Source organism: Protopterus annectens, chromosome 17.part0 (assembly GCF_019279795.1).
Source record: "Protopterus annectens isolate FY-2018-M chromosome 17.part0, PAN1.0, whole genome shotgun sequence".
Lineage (NCBI taxonomy): Eukaryota > Metazoa > Chordata > Ceratodontiformes > Protopteridae > Protopterus > Protopterus annectens.
The window spans coordinates 125,786,309-125,799,268 of record NC_056751.1 but is presented as its reverse complement, the minus strand read 5'-3'; the positions used below and the strand labels follow the sequence as shown (position 1 = coordinate 125,799,268).

The following is a 12,960-nucleotide window of genomic DNA, read 5'->3' as shown; positions in this document are numbered from 1 at the left end:
CTTTTCCCCAAGGCAATCTTGCTTCCTTTGGCTGGTTCCCAGTTCAAGCAGATACATTTGGGCCACACTTCACATGTTCGATTGTGATTACCAGAGTAATATCCCCTAAAGGGCCAAACAAGGTGCATTTCCCACTTATCCAGCCAACTGTGCTTAGTGTCTTACACAGTTTTCTTTCATAACAATGTGAAGGCAGGAGGTATCTGCGTGGCTGTTCAACTTCCTTTCAAAACACTTCAATCTCATTGGGTACATTTCTGTTGGGCTAACCTACCACAAACATGAAGGAACATGCACTTTGTCAGTTCTTAACATTGCCTTTTCTCAAAGCTCCCATTTCTCTGCATGTGTACTTATACTTACCATTTCAGAGCTCACAACTAGAAAGAGGCCTTGACTAACTCCCAATAAAGTGGGAGGTCTCACTTTACTCCACCCCAGCCAGGCCACCCAATACATTTGCTTTGATGTCCACCCACTGTCAGACCCTCAAGACATACCCTTAGATAAACCACAACCCTCATCTCACTGCCCTCAGCCAATATATTACTAGTAGTAGTAACACCCACTGTTTCCTGTACAAATGCATCCAGATCAGCAAGATGTTCCTTTCTACAACTTGCCCTGTTCTACCGCCTTTCCTCAATCTCCCTCACCCCCTAAAACTAAACCACCATCTTCATAAAACACAACCAATTACATTATATATAAATGCTTACACAACCAATTATGCATTACTCCCAAGACTACTGATAATTGAAATGTGCTCTCAATACTGGTAAATTAGCTGCATTTAAGAGCAATTGCCAACAGTTCCCCTCAAGTTAGTGGCCTCCCAATTGCCCACTCGAGCTTTGCATATTTGTTTATTAGAGAATTTTTTTGAAATTACACACTGGGTGGAATGTTTGTAAAGGAAGTTCATCCTTTTATCATATGTAGGTTAATAAATTCTTTGCCACAGCTGCATCTGTTTTGTCCACAAAATGTATCACAAGACAGGCAGCTGGCTAAATACACTGTCCCTGCACTTTCACAAGAACAAGTTCCTGGGGATCTTAAGAGTCCCAGTCATGCTCATTTACCGTCATATATTGTCTTTAATGGATTTACCGTTCTTACGTGCCCCATATTTTCCCTTTATTGGTGCCATAATCTCATTGCAATTCTCAAACCTTTTTATCATTGCCTTTTGGTTTAATTTCTGCACGTCTTTTGGGTTTCCAATGCTGTCAGGAACAGACCCCCATTCTCAAATCAAAGTTCATGAAATCAATATTTCAATCCTTTGTTAGCCAAAAGTGCTCTTCGTACCTGCAATGTGCCCAGAATTGACTCCTGCAATTCATGCAGAGGTGCATACATTGGTAGCATACCCAAACTACATTTTTTGAGACCCATTGCTCCTACTATTGGAACTACCTGGGTATCCTTCCACATTGCCCTCATTTCTGGCTGCAAAATCATGGTATTTTTGACTATGCAAGACACTAATTACTGGGTATAGGAATTTCAATGATCAATGCTACTCGTCTTCTCATGGACTACTACATCTGGTTCTCGCATCTATTTTTTTTAACTGTTGGTAATGGGTGATCCCATGCAACAAACACTCAAGCTTGGTGGTTCATGGATGCTAATGCTCTCAGCTACTTCAGTATTTTAATGTTTGCACAATCCCGCAATGCAACAGCCTTGCCACATTATGCCTTTCAGTATACAGGCCTTCTGCCATTTGTGCATCACACCCAACAAAATGTGCAACAGTTTCTAGTTTTTTTTTTTTTTTTTTTTTTTTTTTACAGAACCTGCATTTATCCATTTCTCTCACATGATCACTAGACTTTGTAAACATTTAGTTCACTATCCTGGGCCAATATTAACCTTTCATCTTTGGGTTTAAATTCACCAACCATTCCTGCATCAGATCCCATCTGACACGAGATTGTTCCAGGAATTTTTTGCACTTGCAACTATATTACCCACTTAGACCTGGTTTCAGATTTTGCCTTCTCACCTGATCCTTTTTACATTTTTTGGCACATTCAGTTGCTATTACTGGTTTGGTTTCCATTCCCACTTCACATCTTATAGGCTTCTGCTAATCTGAGCAGTGAAGCCATCTTAGTTTTGAAAGATGAACAAATCTATCATTGTTGGGATCGGATGTCAGCAGACATTTATGCAATCCTACTACTGCAGATCTATAAATGTAATCAATTTTGAGGTGGTCATACCTGAGGGAGGAATATACAGTGGACATAACTGTACACACCCGTTAAAATGGCAGGTTTTTGTGAAATGAGACTACAAGTCATTTAAAAATTTGCCACCTTAAATGTTACCTATAGCCTGTAAAATTCAATGAAAACAAATCTGTTAGGGGAATATAAATAATAAAAAATGGACAATACGCTGGTTGCATAAGTGTGCACACCCTTAAATACGTGTGCACACACCCTTAAATACTTTGAAGCACCTTTTGATTTACAGCATTGTCTTCTTTGGTACACCTGCCAACAACTAGAGACTGATTAACCCCAAATAAAGTTCAGATGTCCTAGTAGATTTTCCTGACATTTACTCAGTTGCCTGCTACAGCAAAAGCTAAGGATTGCAGAGACCTTACAAAGCATCAAAAGGATGTCATTGTTGAAAGGTATCAGGAGAAGGGTAGAAAAATAATTTTCCACAGCACTGGATATAACATGGAACACAGTGAAGAGTCATCAAAAAGTGGGGAAAATATGGGACAGTGACATTGCAAACTGGACGTCCCTCCAAAATTGGAGAAAAACTGGTCAGAGAGGCTGCCAAGAAACCTACAGCAACACTGAAGGAGCTGCAGGAATTCCTGGCAAGTACTGGTTGTGTACTAAATGAACAATCTCCCATATTCGCCACGTCTGGACTATGGGGTAGGGTTGCACGACTGAAGCTTTAACTAGAAGATCCAGGCCCCACTTAAATTTGCGAAATACATGTCTCCCAAAAGCATGTGGAAAAGTCTGATGAGACCAAGGTTAAACTTTTTGGCCACAATTCCAAAAGGTACTTTTCTTGCAAAAACACTTTGCATCACCAGAACACCATCCCCACGATGAAGCATGGTGGTGGCATCATGCTTTGGGGGTGCTTTTCTTCAGCTGAACTGGGGCTTAAGTCAAGGTGGAGGGAATCCAACTGTTCCAAATACAAGTCACTTTTGGTCCAAAACCTTCAGGCGTCTGCTAAAAAGCTGAAGAGGAATTTCACTTTTCAACACAATGACCCCAAGCATACATCCAAAGAATGACTTCACCAGAAGAAAATTAGTTTTGGAATGGCCTAGCCAGAGCCCAGACCTAAATCCTATAGAGAATTTGTGGGGTGATGTGAAGGACTGTGCACAAGAGATGCCATTGCAATCAGACAGCTTTGGAGTGCTTTTGCAAGGAAGAGTGGGCAAATATTGCTAAGTCAAGATGTGCCATGCTAATAGATTCCTACCAGAGACTGAATGATGCAATTAAAATCAAAAGGTGTTCAAGTAAGAGTTTAATGGTGTGCACATTTATGCAACCAGCTTATTTTTTTATATTTTTCCCTTAACAGAATGATTTGTTTTTCAATTGAACTGCAGAGGTTATACGTCAAATTAAAGGTGGGAAAGTTTTTGAATTTATTGCGGTCTCTTTTTATATTACAAAACCCTGGCATTTTAACAGGGGGTGTGTATATTTTATCCATTGTATAATCTTGGTATAAATTGATTTTTATAAATCATTTAAGCATTTCTTGTTTTCCTATCCAACTGGTCCAATACCTTCTAGGGCCAATCACACCAGAACTGCAAGTTAAAACAGGTGAAGCAAATTGTTTTATAGTTTGGACTTTGTTGCTAGATGTTGGGGCTGTTTTCAGGATTAATTTTAGTCTTAATATTCTTTATGGAGTTTTGTTCATGTTTTGTTGATCCTTCAGTTGCCAAATACTTACCCTCCTGCTGAAATGCCTTTATAATCACATTCCCGTACCAGACAACGATGCAGCTTTCCTGCTTTAAATGTTGATTTTGCACATTTAAGACCAAATGACATTAAGTTTTGACCTGTTTCAATCGTGCTTTCAGTTCAGCTCCTGTTCTACTACACAGTTTTTAAAGTCATCCACAAAGAAATGAGAAGTCTTTACACTTTTCTGGGAGCCAGATTGTAACCATAACCCAATCTGTAAAGTAGAAAGCTTAATTCATTAAGGCCCAGACAAAAGAGCAACAGTGATAGTCAACCCTGGAATATCCCTCTGAATTTCTATCCCTGGGATAATTTGTCCTTTATCATGGCTTAGCTGTAAAGTGGTTTGCAGCAGTTTCATGGTCAATAATGTAATCTATCAATGTAGCAGGTTTCATAAGTACTCCTTTATCCATGAACATGGGGGATGCTGTTGAATGCTTTTTTGTAATCTATCCATTCCATACTTAGGATTCTTCCTTTTTACTATTCGCCATTACGACTAAACAAATGATAGTTACCCTTTTGTTCTACTGCCATTATTGAATTTTCTCCTAAATGACCACGATCTGTCAGAATCTATTCTAGTACAGAGTTTATACATTGGAAGAAAAGTTATTGGTCTAGAGTTTAGACCAGCTTGCAGGTTCACTCTTTAGTACTATTTTCTTGTTAACCAGGTTGGTGTCTGGGGTGTGCATACAAGTAGTTCTTTCTCAGGGCTAAATTGCATAAAGATGTTAATACTTTTAGCAAGTTAAAGTACTGCATCTGGACCTTGTGTTTTCCAATTAGGAGCTTTTAATTTTGTTTTAGTTTTTTCTGGCAGTTACTTTGTCCCATTTCATATCCTGTAGATTTGGACTTGCCATTTTTTTACTTCCACCCAGTCAGCATCTTAATGGTCCACGAGGTCTTCATATTTCTCCAAAATGTCTTTTTGGAGGAGTTAATATTCATTCTGCTTTGTTTCCCCAATTCTGTGGTGCCTTCTGTGCGGCGATTGCATGTCCTCCCTGTGGTCATGAGTGTTTCCTCTGGGCGCTCTGGTTCCTCCCACATTCTAAGGACATGCAGTAGGTGGATTGGCCACAGGTGTGTGCAGGAGTGAGTAGTATGGATGAAGTACCATGGCAGGGCTAGCCACTCAGTGGTGTAAACCTTGTCTCGAGATGGTTGTCACTGAAGTAACACCCTGACCCTATGTGCAAAATGGGAAAAGGGGTTGGGTATGGACTTGCTTATTTTGTACTTTTTCTTTATATTTATCTACCTGTGCTAATGTTTATTTTATTTACAATACCGCACAATAGATTCTGGCCTGTTCTAATATTGCCCATTGCTTTTATTACGTTTAAGTATTTTTGATCTATTCCCCCTTCTATATAGTTCTCTACTCGATACTTCCTTGATGGCATTTGATTTCTTTCCCTTATTGCCCTGTATTTATGTGGCACATTAATCTTCACATTAATTTAGCTGGACAGCAATATATTCTATTTACATTACACAAGTTTACACGTCTTGATTACTGTTCGTTTATAACAGATTTGTAAAATGTTGGGTCTTATTGCCTCTGTAAACTTCCATCAATATGTCTATCCACCTCTTAAAATTAAGCAACTATTCCCTTAATTCTTCTTAAACTGAGGGCATATTCATCTCTGCAATGTGTCCCCCCCCCCCAATTCCTGCAGGCATTCTACAGAAAATTCCAGGATATCTTCCTGTGACACCGTCTTCAGCTACATCCTTTCATTTGCTGCTCTTTCATATGGGAACTCACTGGCCTATTACTCCACACTGACTGCAGAGTTGCCACCATTTCCTGCTCCTTCCCTTAGTGTACAACTCCAAATAAACTTTTGTACTGGTTTCTTATTGAAGGCTCCAGTGATGTTCCTATGGCAACTAGAGATGCTTCTCATTCAACCTGTTCCTCCTAAATTTGGAGACTCATTCTATCATGTCGTGACATTACCAGGTTTGTATTTTCTACACTAAATCCTTCACTTCACAAGTAATCCATAACTTCAGTTTCTTTTTCTTTAACTCCTGTTACTAATCCCCCCCCCCCCGTTTTACATTGTAAAATTGTAAATAACCAGATGGCTCTGCCTGCATTTTTCAAATCTTTGGTGCTTTTTTTTGTATTGATTAGCTTTGCTTTCTCTGTTGCCTCTTGGATACAAGGTGGCTGTTAGACCTATTGTTAGCATATGTATCCTGGTGTTTCAATAGTCTTAATATTTCACATTCATGGAAAATTAGATTATGACCTCAGTTTTAAAAAAAATCTGCCGCCTAGTGGCTCTTGCTTTTAAAAGGGGACATGTGCATGATTTTTAGTAGACCAAGTCAATGGGGGTATTTTCTCTCAATGCACATTTTGCATAATTTAACCAGCTCACCATTAGACACCATCTTCGCTTAACTAAGCTTGATAACCTGATCTAGCCTGAATAAGTGGGTTTCCTGTAAATAGTGGAGCAAAATTTCCTGTTAACATTGCCCCTACAGATGACATCTGAGTAGTAGCTTGTTTCAGTGAATATTTGAACCTTAGGAAAAACTCTTCCCATTTAAGTACATATATATATATATGAATATATTGAACTGCATTTACATTTACGGATGAATTTACTATGCTCAGGTACTAGGTTACTAAATGAAGCAATGAAGCATTTAGAAATAGCAACTGATTTAAGGTTCCCATGTCATTAGCCCAAAGTTTCTAACTACCTAGGCCCGACCCCACCACTATAGTTTGGCATAATTGAGTAATGCAAAGAGTAACCTAATGCTCCAAAGTGCCTACATCTGTTGCTTTTAGTCAAGAGCACATAGGATTTTACCACAATGTTTTATGCCATATTGCACCTTTTCCAGCTCAAACTGCCAACAGTTAAAAAGCTAATTACAGTTGCATGGTATGGAAAAAAGACAATATTCCAAAAGCTCTGCAGACCCCAGCATCTAGATCAGGGTTGCTTACTTATGCAGCGACCTTTAACCTTTAGTAACAATTTTATGCAGTGCAAGTTTCCTTCAAGCCCATCTACACTGAGTCTACTGCCCAATGCACAATGTGGCATTACCTAGTCACCACACATCAGCTGATAGCTGAAAGTCTAAGTTGTAAGCTCTTGTGTGGTTAGCCAGTATGTAAAAGTTCAGCTTTATAAGTGAAAGACTAGCAATGAACAGACTGAAAATCTCACTCCTAGTGAGATACCTGGGAAAATCCACTAGCTTCTTCACACGCTGTAAAACAGTTTCTCTACAAGACATCAGTGCCTTTCCAAATGAGGATTCCCATATCTGTACTGAAGTTGCAAGCTAATTTACTAGTTACTTGGGCAATCAGTATTTAGCTTTACTTTCCATATATTGCTTATTCCAATAAATGAGACTCTTTCAGACAAGCTGGTGCAGTTAATGCTAGAACTGTGTTTTAGATACTTACAGCCTACCTGAACACCTGTATGGCAGATACCGACCCCCCACTGAAAAGCTGCAAAGATATATACCACAGTCTTATGTAAGGTATAAAAACTCAGAGCAGCAATAGCCCTCACTATGGCATGTGATTTGGTAAAACCTTTTCAGGTGTGTCTTGCAAAAAGGAGTCACCAAAACTTAACCAGCTAAACTACATGTGGCTATTTTCCTCCTCACCACCAGGGAAATATAAAACCCACCATATCAGCTATCCTCCCACTGGAATAAAGAACTTCCTCCACCAGATGTGAGTAGGTACATTTGCAAGTTATGGTAGCCCCCCACTCAAATCAGTGCAGTCGTAATATTAAGAAAACCATTACAAAGGATAGTGCCCGTCTGGGAAGGATTCTTAAAGGTCTTGTAATAACCAAGGGATACAAGGCTACTATAACAGCTACACATGACAGATTCAATTGGTAACAGGAAGATTTAATTTTAGGAAGCAATTCTCCAGCATTAAGAAATACAAGTCTGACTCCCTCAAAAAGGGCGGAGAATTCCTCTAAATGTGTTGGAACATTTTGATTTAACACTTTATGCAATAACTGCTGGCTTGCCAGTTTCAGCATGTGGTACTTATAAGTGCAAGTAATGCAAGTGCAAGACTGGTATGTCCCATTCCGAAGCAGGACAGTACTCGAGGAAGGACAGCCAGGGTAGAGAAACAAGCCTCAAGCCATCCCCTTAATGTTTAGTCTCCAGTGCACAATACTTGCATTTTCTAGTATTACACTAGAGAAGTCCATGTATTAGGTCAGTGGTGCACATCTGGCCCTTGACCCAACACCATCTGGCCCCAAGAGTAAACCAAAAATATTTTTAAAAAAGTGAAAAAATACTATGCTTTACTCCAGTCACGCACACTTTCCAGCACATGCTTACTTACCTAATTGACTGCAGTTGCACACCTCTAATTTTAGCTGCGGAACTAACTATTCTTTGTTCAAGTCTCATCTGTAAACAGTAGTAACTTTCTGCAAGAGTTTGTATCAAGTCATGGCTGCAAGCCAGAATAAAGTTAAATGCAAAGTTGATGTAGAAAACAGGCAATTTCATGACTGCCGTCTTAAGTAAAAATGACCGTCACCTGTACCTATTAACTCACGACTTACATTTTGAGGTGGCCTGCAGATCCATTAAGAATTTGTGTAGTGGCCCTCCCCACAAAAAGGCAGTGCACCACTATTAGGTGATAACATTATGCTAATGTAATATTCCACTCACCTAGAGCCGGAGTTTGAATCTTTTCTACAAACTTTCCATGAAAAGCACGATTAAGGTGTCCTCTCTGGTCAGTCCAGTAAATGAGACTCCTTTTCCAGTCACTTTCAACAGAAGTGATGTTTTCTTCAGTTTCCAGCACAAGAGATTTTTCTACTGTGGTCCCCATAGCTCCAAATGTTAACAGTGAGATATTGTTTCGACTTGCATAAAGCAACTTCAGATCTGGAATAAAAAAAGCTACATCTTTACAAGCAGTCATATGGTCATTTCAAGCACATGTACGATATACTGCTAACTGAACAGTATGTAGTTCAAACACTCAAACCACTTTCAATTGAAGCCTATAAAGGGACTAGGTTTCAGAGTAGTCAGAAAACTTGAGGCAAAGTGAAATACACTGGTCATAAAAATTTCAGCAAAAGCCCATACATTTCATATGTTCAGAGTGCACACTTTCCAGCCAAGGGTTAAAGGTGACAAGTTTGAGTAAAATCCAAATTAAACATATGGAAAGTGATTAAAGCAGCAAGACAACTTTTATAATTACCCAGGTCAGATTAAAGCAATTTGCTCAGGTTCTTGATTACATTGCACCACTTAGTGAGTTAAGTGCCATAATGTACTTATTGCTTTGTTTTCTTAGAGCAGTTTTTAATAAAGCTTCATAAAACTAATCACAGCCCCAAATAAATTTAGTGCATCCCTTGGTGACAAGGAATATGCTGATGCGCATCCATATACTATACTGGATGTGAATCTGGGCATGTGAGAGGATATGTCTAACTACATTATGGGCACAGTCTTCCTCAAGTCACTGATGTTAAAACTTACAAGGTTCATAGTCTAGTACTAGGCTAGCAGACCCTTGCAGGCCATTTTAAGCCTAGCCAGTTTCCCTTGTGCTTGAACTGAGCTATTCCATTTGGTTAAACTGGCCTTACTGATACCAGGGTCGATATTACCCTTTATGAGAATAACTGGAATCATACCTTATACAACTCAAGTGGACTCCTGCAAGGGATGAAGCATTTAGGAGCTGTCCATTAGTAATGGGGCAGCCCTGGTGGAAATAGTTTCCCATCCATAGATAACAGCTGCACTTTAATATTGATGGTGATGAACTTCGCTCCAGAGCAGCAGTATCCTCAAGATTTTAAGAAGCACACTTTTCGAAATCAAAATTTGTCAATGGGGTGAAAACTGTGGCGCTACATGCATCACATACCATGGTAGCAAGTTACATTTTTACTGTGCAAATCACCAAGTGATGTACACTTACAGGTGTCAAAAGCCAACATATACAGCCTAATCAGCTTAACTACATTAGAAACAAGTTTAGTTGTAACAAACCAAGATGTAGTGAATGAAAATATGAAGTCCTTTACAGCAGGAACCATAATCTAGCTACCAAGATGAGGGTGTTACAGGAAAATGGTACTTAAAACATTTGCTGACAAATGATCTGCTCTGAGGGGGGCATGCTGTTTGCAAAAACAAAATGGTGGTGGTCCTCTGGAAGCAGATTTGGGACATTGCAATATCAGTCTCAAGGTGTACATCTCAGAACTGAATTCAATAGATTACCTGTGCAGATCAGAGGGAAACCCTACCAAATGGATGCTAAACTGAAGACTTCCTTCAGATTATGCATCACTGGGACCTCCTCAGATATCTGTCTCCATTCTTAACCTGTGTATTGCACCAGAGCTCCATGCAAGTTTGGAAGACAGATGCCTTTCTGTGAAAGCATTTTTTCAGTTTCCATTCCCTTTCCTCATTCCAAATATCCTTCAGAAACTTCAAAAGGACGATCTGAAAATATTGATTCAGACTCCCTTTTGGTCCAAACTCTTAGTTCTCACTTTTTCACTTAGCCAAGGGTAATTACTACAAGTTACCCCCCAGAAAGGGGTCTCATCCAACAAAACAAGATTCACTCATCCACAACTAAGGCAATGAACTTCACTATCTGGCCTTTTCAATAACCTTTACACCAAGGGTATACTACAGGTAAAAAGACTTTCTGGTTGCAGGTTTATAAACTAGAAGCTCTCTCCATATAGTGCCATAATAGAACAGGATACTTTAACTGGGGATCCCCTTTTCCTCTGATGTGGATCTGCCCAACTCAGGCCTAGCATGCCCCTATAAAGGTGCATTCAGACGTTTATACCAGTCAATTGATCTCCACTTTCATGTTATGTTGTCAGTTTCTTAAAGGCATCCTCCATATCAGCCTCTCTGGAAAATCCATTTCTCTTCTTTGCTTGAAAAGAGAACAACTTCTCTGAATACACAACTTAGATAAAATTCTGTACTTGGAAAACACCAGTTTGTATCAGTAACATCTAAATTTCTGGGTTAAAAGCTTTCACGTGTACTCCCCTTTCATACTCTTAGTAACCCCTAGATTAACCATTTTATGCCTAAAGTTATTGAAACTTAAATCCATTCACCTGCATTTTCAGAATACTCAAAAAAAAAAAAAAAAAAAAGCTAACAGGATTACCAATTTCTCATTTCCTTCAAAGGAAAAAATATGGGTCTTCCAGCTTCTAAACCCAATTTGTAGACTGATTTTTTCTTTTTGCTATTCCTTCCATAGCAAGTCTTTCAAAGATCGGTCTACCAAATCAATAGCTTTTTTTCAAGCATATTGATTCACACTATCTTTGATGCAGCTATGACTGACATTTCATATTTTTACCAAAGGTTACAAAACAGATGCTTTTCCTGGGGTCAAAACAGGTTTTGCTAGAACCATCTTCCAAAGGCTATGGGACTATTTCCCTCAAACCTCTCCCCTTTCTGCCCAACAGCTATTATAAAATCAGTACTGCAGTGATTTAATGAACTATACAGTTGTGTAGAATTTATAATGTTCAGATAGATCACTGCTGTAACATATGCATACTCCTGCATATTTCATGGCAGACATTCCTGTACCTTTCCATTCTTGGTTCTTGTGCCAGAGTTTATTCCCATGGAGTCTTGGCACTTTTCCCAGGGCAAGAAAGCAGGAATGTTACACCCATGCATCTTTTAGGTACCAGCACAATCTTGTACAGAAGTCATTTGTACAGAGACAGGAAGATGCCCAAGCTTTTGTAAACTGGCCAGACATACAGTCTCACAAGTCGGCAATACTGTAACCATGATCTATCCAATGTATAGTTATTGTAAAAGTTTTACCAAAAAACTACTTCCCTTGAAGATTAAGTTCTCTGCTTCAGATTCTATTATTGCTTCTAAGAAACCAAAAACTGGCACCCCTGCCAAAACGAAACATTTTCTAAACAGTCTACTTCTGTGAGCTGACAGTATGCAGCCTGCTCACTATTTCAAGATGTTTGGTATATTTAACTCTGCTATAACCAGTTGCATATTTTCCTAATGGAACAAATCTTGAATGGCTAAAACCAGGTATTCTTGGTTTGAGGTAAGTTGTGGCATACTAGAAGGGGCTGGTAGAAGTCAGTTTAGTTTTAAGCCTCCCTTGATGTTGGGGAACCAATGACCTGAAGTTGCAAGTCTCCACAATATAAGAGCTTTCTTGAAAGAGGGATAGGCTGAGGCAGATGGTCACAAACTGAACTGGCTGATTTGTATGGAAAGGTACCCTTAAGTACTCAAGTCAGATTTGGATTTTTAACAATTTACCATTTTGATGCAATTTCTAGCCCTTTTGAAAAAATGGTTCAGCTGTGGATGGTCAGACATGGGAAAATTTTCTGCTAAATAGCGTGCATAATTTTAATTCTTCACTACAATAAGATTTCAGCAGCTGACTTCTATCCAGAGAGTAATCCCAATCTGGCATCTTCAGGCAAGAACTGTAACCCCTAACAGATTACCCACTTAACATACCCAAGTAGCTACAGCTATAGACTCTACCAACTTCAAAAGTGTTGGCTATTGAGTGGCAAAAGACAACTTTGTCCAATTCAGGCATGTTTAACTAGTTTATTCATGGCACACAGAAGATGCCTAAATATGGGCTTAACAGTTAATGGCACACAAACATGTACTAGAAGTGTAAAACTGTCTTGGCTTTTCCCGGTTAGGGGGCACCACATCAGAACTCCGGTCCAAGGATTGGCAGTGAATTTTTAGTGTCAAGTTGCCAGCCCGGCACCCAACCTTCAAAGGCACACCCACACGTGCATGAACCTACCTGCACGTCTTGATTCCTTTGACCACAGAGAGGACATGCAGACTCTGCACAGAAGGCACTCCA

The 12,960-nt window shown here is 39.4% G+C and overlaps 1 protein-coding gene across 1 annotated transcript in view; it reads right to left on the bottom strand.

The window, feature by feature from the left end:
* The window catches only part of LOC122791800 (low-density lipoprotein receptor-related protein 2-like), a 1,119,352-nt gene that overhangs the window by 666,203 nt on the left and 440,189 nt on the right, over positions 1–12,960 (bottom strand). Inside the window, exon 11 of the mRNA XM_044059752.1 lies at positions 8,724–8,945. Coding sequence (XP_043915687.1) covers positions 8,724–8,945 — 222 coding nt within the window. The remainder of the gene's footprint in view (positions 1–8,723; positions 8,946–12,960) is intronic.